The sequence below is a fragment of the Rattus rattus genome, chromosome X, assembly GCF_011064425.1.
Source record: "Rattus rattus isolate New Zealand chromosome X, Rrattus_CSIRO_v1, whole genome shotgun sequence".
Taxonomy (NCBI): domain Eukaryota; kingdom Metazoa; phylum Chordata; class Mammalia; order Rodentia; family Muridae; genus Rattus; species Rattus rattus.
In genome coordinates, this window is record NC_046172.1 from 42293050 (window position 1) to 42307327 (window position 14278).

Below are 14278 nucleotides of genomic sequence, written 5' to 3' on the forward strand. Positions count from 1 at the left end.
TTGTCCACTACTAGTTTTCCCTGGTAGTACTCATTGCAATGTGAATGCATGATTCAGTTATTTACTTATTGTACTAGTCAGCTATTAGGATTGTTATTTCTCTGTGAATTTGACATTATAGACAATTAGATTTCTATCATGGTAAGGAAGAGCCAGCATGTTGAGTTTATTTATAGACTACAAAAGAAAAGCCATTCTTGAGCAATGAAACACCACCTCTGTCATCAATATGCAAATAGCCCATTTACTAAGCTTTACCAGAGTGAATTACGTATTTCCTCTACCTGCCATTTCCATAAAAAGTTTAGAAAGCAGTAGTTAGACTATTATATGTCAGATAAACAGTCTACCTCTAGCTCATTATTGAAAGCTTTCATTAAAGATTAAAAGCATAAGACCCTTTATAGAAATTCTAAACTGGTCCCTGGATCTTAGCATTCAATTATCATTTGTGAAATTTGAAATCAACATAGTTTATGTCTAAATTGAGAGTACATTTGAAAATCAAAATTCAAAGGCATGCCTTCTAGTGGGCTGACTGATGGGAAAGGGCTGTGATTATGCCTCATTTTCACCCTCTACATCACGATCTCATTGATTATGTGTCTCAGCTTGCTAAGGGTTCTGTGAGGTGATTTTCAAGATGAATATTGCTATTTGCAGGATTTCTTGAATAGGAATATTTCAGGAGTAAATTGCACAAACCAAGTGATGTGCAGTCAATTTTCACTCCAGCATAAACAATGTATTAGAACAGATCCCTTAAACCTCTTTTCTTTCTTTCTTTCTTTCTTTCTTTCTTTTCTTTCTTTCTTTTCTTTTTTCTTTTTTCTTTCTTTCTTCCTTCCTTCCTTCCTTCCTTCCTTTCTTTCTTTCTTTCTTTCTTTCTTTCTTTTTTTTTCTTTCTTTCTTTCAAAAAAACCTTGGGTTTCATTCCATATCTTTCTGCATTTCATCAATAAGGATCAAATGCCAGGCAGGCAACGCTGAAGCTCATGTAGGACATTGTATATTCTTTTTCTTTCTAACAGATGCTCAGATTTGATGAGAAAAAATTAATGACCTGAATGGCAGGGTGCCAGACCCTTTACTCCTGAGATTACCATGACCACTACACATAGAAAAAGAAAGGTTCTTTAAATGAAGGAAATGGAGCCAGGATGTAGCTAGCTTCCTTCATATCTAATTTCTTTGCAATGACTTATAACTGAGATTTTAAAAAAGCAGTTTAATTGCTTGTGTTAAAAAGCTGGCATGTTCTTCAAACCAATTAGAAGCTTTATTTTATTTTTTTATTTGGGGTAAAGTGCAGGAAATAATAACCCATTTTATCATTTTTAAATTTGAAAGTAAACATTTAATTTCTTCAAGGAAAGGAATATACAGCAAGCCTAAAGACTAGAATCCATAATTAAAGCAAAAAGATAAAAGGTGTAATCTTAATAAAACATTTATTAGAGAATGGAGACAGAAGCTGGACATAGAGAGATAAAGAATTGATTATTACTAACAGAGTTAACTATTTTGATTACAAACCAAGGATTTTGCAATTACTGGGAGAAGCTCTCCAGTTAAGAGACACATGTTTATATGTCCTCTTGGGTCTGAATACAGACACAAGCAGAGGAAAGGGCCTTAAGGAATATTTTTTTAAATCTACACTCCAAAGATGAAAAACAAAACAGAACAAGACAAAACAATAAAAAACCACGAAACTCAGAATGTGTGAGGAATATACCAAAGAGTTTTCTGCACAGCAAGAAGCAGCTGTTTTTTCCCTTGGTGATTTAAACTAAGCTGTAGGAAGTAAATAGCACGACATCAAAACACTGCACAGCAGTGAGAGAAGTGACATGTGGCTTTGATAATGAAGTTCATTAACACAGAAAAGAGTGCCTTTTCTGCAGACTGTAAGACCTATTTGTCAGAAACCTGTGTGCTGTTGATAAACAACAACTGGTGTGACTTTTAAGTATGTTAGACCTAATTGGGGACAGGAAGGGATGGCAGAGACCAGACTAAACTCACTTTGGTCAACTCAACAATATCTATTTGTGTCATGAGATTTTATTTTCCTTTTCATACATACGGGCAAAGATAGCCCACATTGAGTATCTACTTTTTTTTTTTTAGAAAAGTCACACTTTTTAACCTATGTGTTACAAAGTTTACAAAACTAAACATAGTTCTTAGTTGGGAGGAAAAAATTTGTGCCCTTTCTTATTTGTCATATGAAATCAATGACTTAAAGAAAATACTAGATCCAACATAATGGTGATCTGGCTCAATTTATGGTACATTTGGGTCAAGTATCTGTACTGTCTTAGTGAGTTGCTTTATTTAGTAGAGAAGCAACCAGACTTAATGAGATGCATCACTGTTAATTACATGAGTGTCATCTATATCTGAGAATGTCGTGCACTAGCTAACTGGGAAAACAGACTCCTTGAAGGGGTGGCATCCTTGCATTGACGCTGGACTTTGTCCAGTCATCCCCTGTGACCATGCATGCATGGCTCAGGCTAGGATGTCTCAGGCATCAGAATCCATGTCTTAGAGTCAGGAGCTCCCATACATCATTGATGTATGGGCTGTATTGTTAGTTGTCTTCTATATATATACTTTAAAGTTAACTGAATTTGTTACTGGGTAAAGGTCATTGCTACTCATGAGTTTGATTGTCAGACTGAATTGCAGGCCATGGCAGTGACTGAGCAGCCTGAATTTTTTACTGGGGAAATGATGTTTACCTGTGACTTACAAAGTACCATGTGTTCTCAGTGCACAGCTAACAGAGTGGTCGATAAAAACATCAGGAAAGCAAGGTAAAAGGAAAACACGGCACTTTGCAAATATAACTCAATTTAGCTGGAACAAACCTCTCCACCACTCTCTTAATTTTATTCTGTCTTTAAAACACACTGTTCTCAAACGTTTAGGATGCAAACTTTAGATAATAATCAGTTGTATATAGGATATCTATAAATATATACATATTAAGTGTAGTTAAGCAAAGATGGAAAATGGACTATCCTAACAAATAGGATGTGTATGTTATTGTGAGCATTTAAATAAAGATGTCTAGTAAATTCTGAGAGAAGCAGGAAATGCTAGTCAAAGAATCATTACAATGGTAATGTTAAAATAATTCTCTACTTGACAAAAATTTAGTAAGTCTTCTGAGTCTTCCTTAGCCATATTTTTATGCTGACAGAAAAAACCCAAAAACCCTACTATATTAGTTTACTAAGGATCAACTTCAAATTAAATTCTTCATTCTCTAGTATCTAGGTGCTTTCTGCTCATTCTGGCCTGTCTTCAGGAATATCCCTATTCATTTAACCAGAATCTTCTCTACCCCAATTGCTTCCACTAACTCTGCTCCTGGACAAAGAATTCCTATTTTCCATTTGGAATTTAGACATGCTCCCTGTCTCAAACTCTATTTTATAAACTGCAGTTCAGAGATTGCTGTATTTATTATGATGAATTTAATACTGTTTTCCTTGTCCTGTTTTAAGGAGTGATGAGATTCAAAGAAATCATCAAGAGCCATCCTGCCAGAAACGAAAATATAAACAAGAGGTACCCACCTTCAGGTCAAATGGTCCTGGCTGACTTGGTTGGTTATAAATTTCCAACTGGTTTCGAATAGGAGAGAGCCACAGAAGCAGGTGATCTAGCTGCTCTTCAAACTGCCTAAAATCTTTTATGTGAACCTCAAGTTCTCCTTGTTTCTCAGGTAAAGCTCTGGAAACCTGAAAGTAGAAAAAAAGATAAATAATTCTCATGGTATATATTAAAAATGACAAAAAGAATTAAAAAGGAGATATTTTATCAATTTGTTGATCTGTTTATTCAACAATGTGTTACTATTTACATATATGCCATGTTCAAAGGTAATTAACATATTTGGAATCATTGGATAATACTCAAATCATTGTATATAGTATAGACACTAATGACTTTTTGTAAATGTACAGTATACGTCAACTGTGGTGTTTCACATTTGTGACACTATTACTGAAGCTATTTTGTGCTTACACTCAGGAGCCTATCATGGCTGCCCTTCAAGAGGCCCAACAATCAGCAATGAGAATCAGATGCAGTACTGTGAATCCAAACCAATAGACAGAAACCAGGGAGAAGCTGAGGAGGAGGGTGACCCAAATGGAAGACCAGCAGTCTCAAGTAACCCACCCCTGAGAACTTTCTGACCTACCAACCAGGCAGCATACAATAGCTGATGTGAGGCCCCTGACACATACAAAGCAAAGGACTGCCTGGTCCGGCCTCAGATACACCTAACCCTTGAGAGACTTGAGGATCCAGGGAGTACGGAGTTCTGGTGGGGTTAGGGAGCATTCTTTTGGAGATTGGGGAGAAGGAATAAGATGAGGAACTGTTGAATGGTGGGCCAGAGGGAGATAACGACTGGATATACAAAAAAGATGATGATGATGATGATGATGATGATGATGATGATGATGATGATGATGACGACGACGATAATGATGATGATGATGGATGATGATGATGATGATGATACAAATAACAATGCCACACAGCCTCAGGAAATAGAACTTCAAAGTCTCTACTCTGTAGCCCAGGAATTAAAGTGATAGAGCATGTACAATAACCATCTGAGGACCAATATCCACCCAGGGCACTTGCTGTGCTAAGAAGTACATTATGAAATATTCATTGAGAAAAGAGTATCATTTCCAGCGTGTTCTGATCTCTCTAAGGTGTACGGTGTCTTTGGTTGGTGAGAATAGCAACCTCACAGTCCAGGTGCTCAGCTGAAGCAGAGTTATCATCAATACTCAAAGTAGAGATCTGAAACACTAGCCTAAGTTGCCATCCCAGTTAAGACAAGCTATGCAGTGGCAATATAACACAGGAGATCTAGGAATGAGAGAGAACTCTGAACTCTGCCTGCCTTATACTTGTATGCAAGGTTCAAGTTTTCCACATATCCTGGGAAGCAGGAAAAAGACATGGGATAAAACAAGAAGGAAGAGCTGTCTTAGAACCTGCCTGAGCATCGAATGTGCTCTCCAGTTAACAAGGTGGAATCTTGCAGGACATAGCAGGGACTGCCTGTGAGCCCCACATTCATGATACTGAAGCAAAAAGAAAGCAAGTGAGACCAGTCTGGAGAATACAACAGAACATTGTCCCAAAAAGTAGGAAGGCAGCTTTAACTTTACCTATTTTGAACCAAGTGTCCGCACTGGTAAGGCAGTCCTTAGTATAAAAAAGAAGAGATATCATGCCATTCAATATTTATTCATCTGACTATGTCACAGTCATTTGTGTTCCCGCAATTGAGATTTGGTCACTTGTAATACAGGGCAAACTCTGACCTGATGAGCTATTCTGCAGCTGTTGTAGTAATTCCTCCCAGATCAAAGCACTTCATCCTACAGGAAGCCTCACAGGAAAGTAAAACAACTCAACACAACTTCAAGAAGTTCTGAAACTGTCCAGAGATTGGTTAGGCACCTCCTCCCAGTGAAAAGCAATAAACTGTAGAGTGGCCTCAAAATAAAATGAAGCTGAGTTTCTAAGAAGACTTGAGACCAGACTGGCTGCCCAGAAGAAACAGACACCAGCTGAGCTATCTGTAAGGATTAGAACAACTGAGGTCCCTGGAAAGCACACTCCCCAACTTGTTGAGCTGCAGAAATGCTATGTAGTGTGCTCCACATTCCCAGCTTTGGTGTTACACAAAATGGGATAGGCATTGGCAATGAAGCTGTCTTTTCTGCTCCTTTAAGTAACTCCAATAAAACTCATCACTTCAAAAAAAAAAAAGAATCATTGGATAATACTCAAAACATTGTATAAAGTGTAGACACTAATGACTTTTTGTAAATGTACAAAGAAGCCTAAGTCAGGTATGCTGCCTCACAGTTGTGATACCAGAATATGTGTGACTGAGGTAGGTGAATTGCTATGTGTAGGGGGCTATCCTGGTACACAGGGCAAGTTCAAGGCTAGCCAGAGTTACAGAATAAGACCCTACATCAAAAACACACACATAAAAAATAAATAATTTGCCCACACTTACTCAGATATATACTCAAATTAATTGACATCATGAAGCACATTCCTAATGCAAATTCTCATTTATAAGTGTGTATGCCAAGGCCAGAACCTTTGCAGTATTAAAATAGCATGCCACAAATTATTGAGGATTAATATTATGTATATAACTAGGTCTTTCCCCCAAGTGTGATTTATACTAACAGAATATAATAAAATTAAAATCAAAGAAAAGTATATTTTTTGGCATAGCAATAATTTCTTCTACTATATTTGCCTTTGGAAAGCTATGCAAAGAGATAATTTACTTATAAGGAAATTAGTAAAATTCTAAACATTTTTATGATCTATATAGCTTGTGAGGCATAGCGTAAATAAGTGCAGGAGACATTGAGGAACATGATGTTTGGTTGAGAAATTAATGCAATAATTACTGGCTATTTTTAAGAAGGCCTTAGTACACACTAAGTACCATGGTTGAAAATCTCAAAGTCATTGCTTCCTTTAATCTCCCATGATCACTTCATATAGCTCCTGTTAGAATCTAAATTTTAAACATAAATAATAACATTGGACTTGATAGATCCCAAATACCTTTGGAAACAACAAGCTATAAAGTCATACATTGTTGAAGCTGATATAAGTTTTTTAGATTAAAGACTGATTTGTGCTTTTTCTTAAATCCTAGCCCAGTTTTCTATAACTTCCAGGGTCTCTTTCATGGCCTGGATATAGTAAAGATACACTGTTGATCTAAGAACTAGATAAAGTAATCCTAAAAAACTGCTTAGAACAATTCTCTGTATGTCAGTGAAAGGCAATACAATGGTTAAATATTAGCAACAGTTGTTCAAACTCTTGGGCAGAGAGAAAGCCAGAATTAGCAACACTAAAGCTATTTTCCTCAGAATATCAAAAATGAAAATGAATATAAATAAATAGTGTCAGTTTGCAATGGTAATACTTTATAATATTTTGACACTACTCTTATGGTAAAAATGTGGTATTACAGTGTAAATCAACAACTCTATCATGACACTTATACTGTGTAAAATTATTATCATACTCTGAGTAATGTAGAACATATTAAAGAAAGAACATAGATAAGTATATTGTCATTGTGTCTATTGTAATAGATAAGTATGTCAGTAGACTAATCAGTGTTACTTGCTTTAGAACTATTCATAAATTTTAAAGGACTCACCAATGAGCACTATTATAATCTTGTAGTTGAACCTCAAGAGAGGTGATTTTGAGCACAGATATATTAAACAATTAACTATTGTGTGGAGGGGAGAAATGCTATATAAGCAAATTATGTGTGTGGAAAAAGAATGTAAATTATTTTATATATATTGTGTTAAAATTATGTGACTACTTGAGCAAAGAGTTACCATCCTATTTTAAAACAGGCAATAGTGGGATTGAATTTAGGCTCCATATTAAGATGGAGAAGATCTTGGGATCTGGCCCAATCCATGACAATATCCATAGAAGATTTTGGGCCTGAATTTGTTCAACTGCAACTGGGTTGATGGAACAATGAGTTGAAACAAAGACCCCCGGATAGATAACTTCTTAGAGTGTATCTTGATCAAATAATAAAAAAGATAAAAATAAGTAAAATTTAACAATACAAAATCTGTGATGATCAAAATATTACAGTTCTTTGTAACAATGTCATCTTTTATTTTTTTATTTTTCCTTGACAGAGATTTTGGTGTTTCCACATAACAGTGATTGTATATTTTGTTATTTTAAATTTTAACACAGCATTAAAGCACTAAGAAGCAAAAGAGTGACAGAAATGGAAGCAGCATCTTTTGTGGAAAGTGTCCTCCACACTTTCACCCTTGGCAGCCTTTTGTTTCCGCAGGTAAGTATGAGACAGAGCTAAATCACAAGTGCCTTGGCTGCTTTTCCTGACTTACAGCTAGTTTTAGAGCCATATAATCTTAGTTTTAAATGACTTAGGTCTGTATTCATAGGTTCAAGCCCATAGTTTTGAACTTTATGTGCATTCCTGTAGACATACATATATGCGGAGGAAAGAGAGTACCACAACAGTAAATCTGTACTTGTGATGCATTATTTAATAAAAACTTTCACATATTTTTCTATAATTTAAAGGTTTTATTTTGATTGCATGGTTTGCAACTCACAAAGACATTCTCCAAGCTTTTTAAAGCTTCAACTAGCATCATCAGAGAGTCTGCAGATGCTGAAGTAGTTGGAGACAATCTCCACTGTATTTCCCTAATCTCTCTAAAACAGAACTATGGAGTTCTTTTTGTCTGATCACAAATATTAAAAAACAACAAATGTTTTACATTCTATGTAAGTACCATATGTAAAATTATTGTTTGTTTGTTCATTTGCTTTTCCAAGAAATGTATTTGGCTAAGTTTTCTTTTGGTTTATTTGCTTTTTACCTATTCATTTTCAGAAATTCTTTTCTTAATTAATTAATTTCCAAATTCACTTTATGTCCTGATCATAGCCCCCCTCCATCTTCTCTCCCCAGTCCACACTCACATATCCCTCTTCACATTGTGTCTTCTTCTTCTCTACCATCCGGAAACACCAACATTCATATAACATTGAATTAAGAATATTGATTTTGTTCTCATCTAAATAACACATCTTTCCATGACTATAAAGGTGGAATAAGTCCTGACAGAAATAGTACAATGAAGAAGAATGGACCTAATTTCAAGTAATGGCATGGATCTTTTGCCAAGAGTAAGATTTCAGCCTAATTATGTGGTATTAGGTATGTCCTTCTAGACTTTTCCTTTCTACCATCATAACACTTACTTCTCAGTATTTAGTATGTTGTGCACATGACCTCTATTTCTGAATTTTCATTTCTAGAGGAGATATATTCCTACAATTTATATACCTGCTGAACTAACAGAAATTTTCAAGTTTAATATTAGTTTAGTATTTTTTCCTGAAAATATGTCTAGATATGTTAATTATGTATAAATGTATAATGATTGGCATAAAATTATATATAAAGCTATAAAAATTATAAGTCTTCACATATAAATATATATATCTTTAATAGATAAGCATGATAAAGTATAACATTAGAATTTTCTACATGATCAAGAAAGCCATAGACAAAGTCAAAGGAGAAATGATAAGCTGTGAAAAAATGTTGGAGACTCACATCTCAGATAAGAAGTCAGTTTGCCTAACACATAAAAAGACTTCTGCACCCCAAGAAGACCCATGTAGTCATCTAACCTGGGACCATGGGGTCTCATAGAGGCTGGGCCACCAACCAGGGACCATGGAGCATCTTGTTTTAGACTCCCTACACATTGTAGCAAATCACAATAAATTTTGTGGCAATCTTTATTTGTTCTTAAATCATTAATTTTTATATCTAATAATTCGTGTATTATATTCACATTTTTGCATAATCCAAAACTATACTTCTCATCTATGTTCCCTGTGGTAAATGGTAACAGATACATTCAATTATCTTATGTCATAAGTGAGTATCTATCTGATTCTTGACCTAATTTCAGACAAGATTAATTTTCTTGTTCTCTGTGTTTCTGGTTGCTAACTGCAAATGTTTGTAAGTTTTAATATTAAGACAAACAGAAGCATCTCTTTTAGCAATAAGTGTTTTATATACAACCTCATACTTTACAGAAAATAGCCTCAGAAGCTAAATTTTTTTTCTCCAAAAAGATATATCAGAACTAGAAGATATATCGTAGAAAATGGAACATAGTTGTCATCTAGAAACCAAAGCCAGTAAGTAAATGCCAGATGGGTACAACTGTAGCATCTATCGAACAAAAGATCCTAGTTTATTGTATTGAAATTTTATCCACTGAAAGAAATAAGAAACTGGATCTACTGGAAAACTGATTAAAAACTATAAATAACCAACAAACAAGACAAATTCCAAATACTACACAATGAATGAAATGCAAATTAAAACAACAATGTCACTTTATTAATTGTGTGATATACTGGGTTCTTGGTAAAGATTGATGAAAAAAGTCCCTGCCCCAAATGAGTAACCTTATGCTACTTGTTCAGCTACACATTCTCTTAGTCTGTAAAAAAGTTGATAGTTCACATAGAAGAGAAAGATTTTTACCCTGAAATGTAAGAACATTCTTGAGAGCTTAAGAAAACAAACCTAAACAAATGGAGGAATATCTTTTATTCATGGATTAGATGGTCTAAAATTGTAATAAATTAGCTTTCTTCAAATAATCTATAAATTTCTTCAAATAATCTATAAATTAAGCACAATCAAAATTGTGGGTTCAAGTCTTTCACAGAAATTGGGAAGGGATTCTTAAATTTATCTTGATCACAAATAACCATATATTCAAGGAAATTTTGATAATAAACACATTTTAAAAATATTTACAATCATGTTTCACCTTTGCTATAATTACTTGTGTGGTATTTTTGAAAGAGAAAAGATATTATGATAGCAATGTCTCTCTCTCTCTCTCTCTCTCTCTCTCTCTCTCTCACACACACACACACACACACACACACACACACACCCTTATATATCATTTTCTATGTTTTGTAGATCTTGTTGGAAGAGATAAGTTAATAATATTTCTAAAATTAAAAAGCATTTTCAAGCAAGTTACTGATTAGAGGAGAGGTAATAGTTGGGAAGGTGCTCGAGAGAAGAATTTTAACAAATTTATTTTTTCCAGTCTGTAGCAGAATGACCTTATCTGCATCAATGGAGGGAGGCCCTTTGTCCTAGAAGGCTTGATGCTCCAGTGTACCGGAATGCTAAGGCAATGAGGCAGGAATGGGTGGGTGGGTGGGGAGTACCCTTACAGAAGCAGGGAGAGAGGATGGAATGGGGTTTGCAGAGGGGAAACTAGGAAAGGGGATAACATTTGAAATATAAACAAATAAAATATCCAATAAAAAACTTAAAATAGAAAGGAAAAATTCTAAATTTTGATTGAATAGTAGCTTCAAGATACATCAAATCTGTTTTATGATTTGTGAAAATCATATATGTTTGATTTAAACAATTAAAGAAATAATTGGCTTTAAACAGTATTCAGGATAAAAACATTCCCTTTGTAGAATTCACATGATAAAGATGATTACGCTGGATCATCTACACCCCTGAATGATTAAAATTATATTCCCTCAGAAAAATAAGTGACATCCACATAATAGAATGTTGTATCCATTTAATAAATAACACTGAATTATCTCATTAAATTAATATTATTGACATATTTCAATATAAGCTATTTATCACCCAAAATTTTTATCCTGTGTTTTCAATCTATATTTATAATAACAATTTCTATGCATAAGAAATGACATGAATAGATATTTCTTAACGAACAACACACAAGTACCAAAAGGTATATTTAAAATAATGCTTAATATCACTAATCTTTAGGTAAATGTAGAATGAAATCACTATGGTAGATTGCCTGAAGCTTATTAATTTTGGAAAGAATGTGTAGAAAAGGAAAAAACCTATTAATATACCCATATTAATGTTAATTAGTGTACCCATTAGGGAAACCTTTAAGGAGGTTTCTTTTTTTATTGGATATTTGTTATTTTCATTTCAAATGTATCCCCTTTCCCGGTTCCCTGGACATAAACCCTCTCATCCCATCCACCTCCCTTCTTCTATAAGGGTGTTCCTCCTCAAAACAACTACCCTTTTACTGCCCTTCCCCAACATTCCCCACACTGGGGTGCCTGAATTTGTCAGACCAAGGTCTTCACCATTGGTGCCAAACAAGGCCATCCTCTGTTACATGGTAAAGCTGGAGTTCCAGGGTCAGTCCATCACTCTTTGGGTAGTGGTTTAGTCCCTGGGATCTCTGGTTGGTTGGTATTGTTGTTCTCTGGGGGTTTTCTTAAAAGACTATTACAACATCTAATTTATGATCTAGGAGTCTTGCTATTGGACATATATCCAAGGAAGTGAAATTATGTCAAGGGAAGACTGTCTTTTCATGTTAATTGTGGGACTATTGTTACTAGATGAGACATGAAAATAACCTGGGTGTCCATCAATTGATGAATATATAAAGAATTTATTGTGCATATAAACAATGAGATAATATTTAGCATTTTTGGCAAATGTTGATGGACCTATGTCATTGTTCCATAGGGAGGGGTAAAAGAAAAATCAAGCATTATATGATATCACCCATATATTCAATAATAATATGGGAATGGAAATGATATATGGTGTTAAATCACTATATCCACACTCCCTCACACACTTTGTACACACACACACGCACACACACACAAACACACGGCATTAAAGAGTTAGGTAGAGATGCTGTCAGAGCAAAAGAGGAATGGGAAGAGGTTATTGACAACTACTATGTGGGCAGTGAGAGAAGAATAACAAGGAGTTGTATGCAATGAAAAGTGACTGAAAACAACAATACTTTAGTGCCCTTTTCAGAGAGCTAGAAGAAAGGAGTTTGAAAGATTTACCAACTAGATACATGAAAAATTTGACAAGATGGAAATGTTTAGCTGGATTTGATTACAGCCCAGAATATGCATGTATCATAGCAGCATATGCTCTCTGATACGTGCATACAATTTATGTTTTATATATCAGTTACAGTGAACAAAATCCAAATATAAAAAACAGAACTGATCTATAATTTTTGTGCACTCACATAATATTGAAATGGAATTCCCCAGAGGAACTGGACTATGTTTGGTCTGGGACCTGGAATTCTGAAAACTGATTTGAGGAACAGAAGTACAGGACAGTGTGTCTGGATCCATTTATCAGGGAAAAGAATATGAGCTGCAATTTTGGCATGTTTTCCTTCAGTCGCACTGGAGTCTTGGCTTCTGATGCTGTACACAGGCTCAACTCTAACATTGTCTCTGTAATCAGTTTATTGGGTATTCAATTAGTAAAAATGTTTGTTCTAACCGTTGTCCTATATACTACCTATAATTCTAGCAATTGCTTACTCTTTGATGGGCACATAGCTATATTCAAACCTCTGACATAAAATCCTTTCCACTCTGGAAGAAAACTAGCAGTGTATTCTGAAGGCATCTTAGGCATATAAACATACAAATCCCAAATAAAACTTTCAAGATTCAGTATTGTCAATTAAATAATTCATCCAGTTTGTTATATTTTATGTCAAAATGCAAATAATATGAAATATTTCAAGTCTTCATTTAGCCTCACATAATTCAGAACATCATTACATGGAAGCAGGGTCGGGGGAGAGAGTTCAGTGAGGAAAGTGCTTGGTGCATGTGTTCGTCAGGGTTACTATTGCTGTCATGAATCACCATGACCAAAGAAGACAGGGAATCATTTAGCTAGCTTACCCATCCATATTACTGCTCATCAGTGAAGTGAGTCAAGACAGGAATTCAAGCAAAGCAAAACCCTCTGGAGTCTGGCGTTGATGCAGAGGTCAGGCAGGCATGCTGCTTACTGGCTTGCTTCTTAAGGTTTTCTCAGCCTGTTTTCTTATAGAGCCCAGGATCATGTGATCGCAACAGACTGGACCTCCCATATTAATTGCTAAGAAAGTGCTCTACAGTCTTACCTACAGCACAATATTATGAAGACATTTTCATAATTGACATTCCCTCCTTTCAGATGATTTTAGCTTGTGTCAAGTTCACATAAAACTAGATACCACACCACATTAACATAGGTCTGGTTCCTAGCTCCATAAAAGGGACTGATTATGTTGGTTAGTTCTTGAAATTCCAGACAGTAGGCAGGGACAGGTAAATCTGTTCCACCTGACTAACCAAGCACAACTGGCAACTCTGGTTTTTGTCACAGTAAAGAACAGTACTTAATGTTGACCTCTGGCCTAGTGGTGAATACATCTACATTCACACTCAAACATGGTCACATATACGATAAAACAAAATGAAATAATAAATTAAAGCAACTGTAGAACTAAACATAGGAAAAATACATCGCTGGGTAGTTTTCTGGTATATTATATCACAGGTTTCATGGTAAACTATCCTTTACCATGAATTCATTCATTTCCCATTTCACTGTAAGTTTTATAAAACAATAATGGTTGCAGAAATGAAAAGTATATTGTAGCTATATGCCATTGGGCTTTCAAAAATTATAAATTTTGGATAAAATCTTAACAGCATCCCTCAATGACATAGCTATTGGGATTTTACTTTTAACACCAGTGGATTTCACTTTTTAAATGTA

The 14278-nt window shown here is 35.0% G+C and overlaps 1 protein-coding gene across 1 annotated transcript in view; it reads right to left on the reverse strand.

Moving 5' to 3' along the window:
• The window catches only part of LOC116887851 (dystrophin-like), a 232215-nt gene that overhangs the window by 170887 nt on the left and 47050 nt on the right, over nucleotides 1-14278 (reverse strand). Inside the window, exon 4 of the mRNA XM_032889355.1 lies at nucleotides 3594-3758. Coding sequence (XP_032745246.1) covers nucleotides 3594-3758 — 165 coding nt within the window. The remainder of the gene's footprint in view (nucleotides 1-3593; nucleotides 3759-14278) is intronic.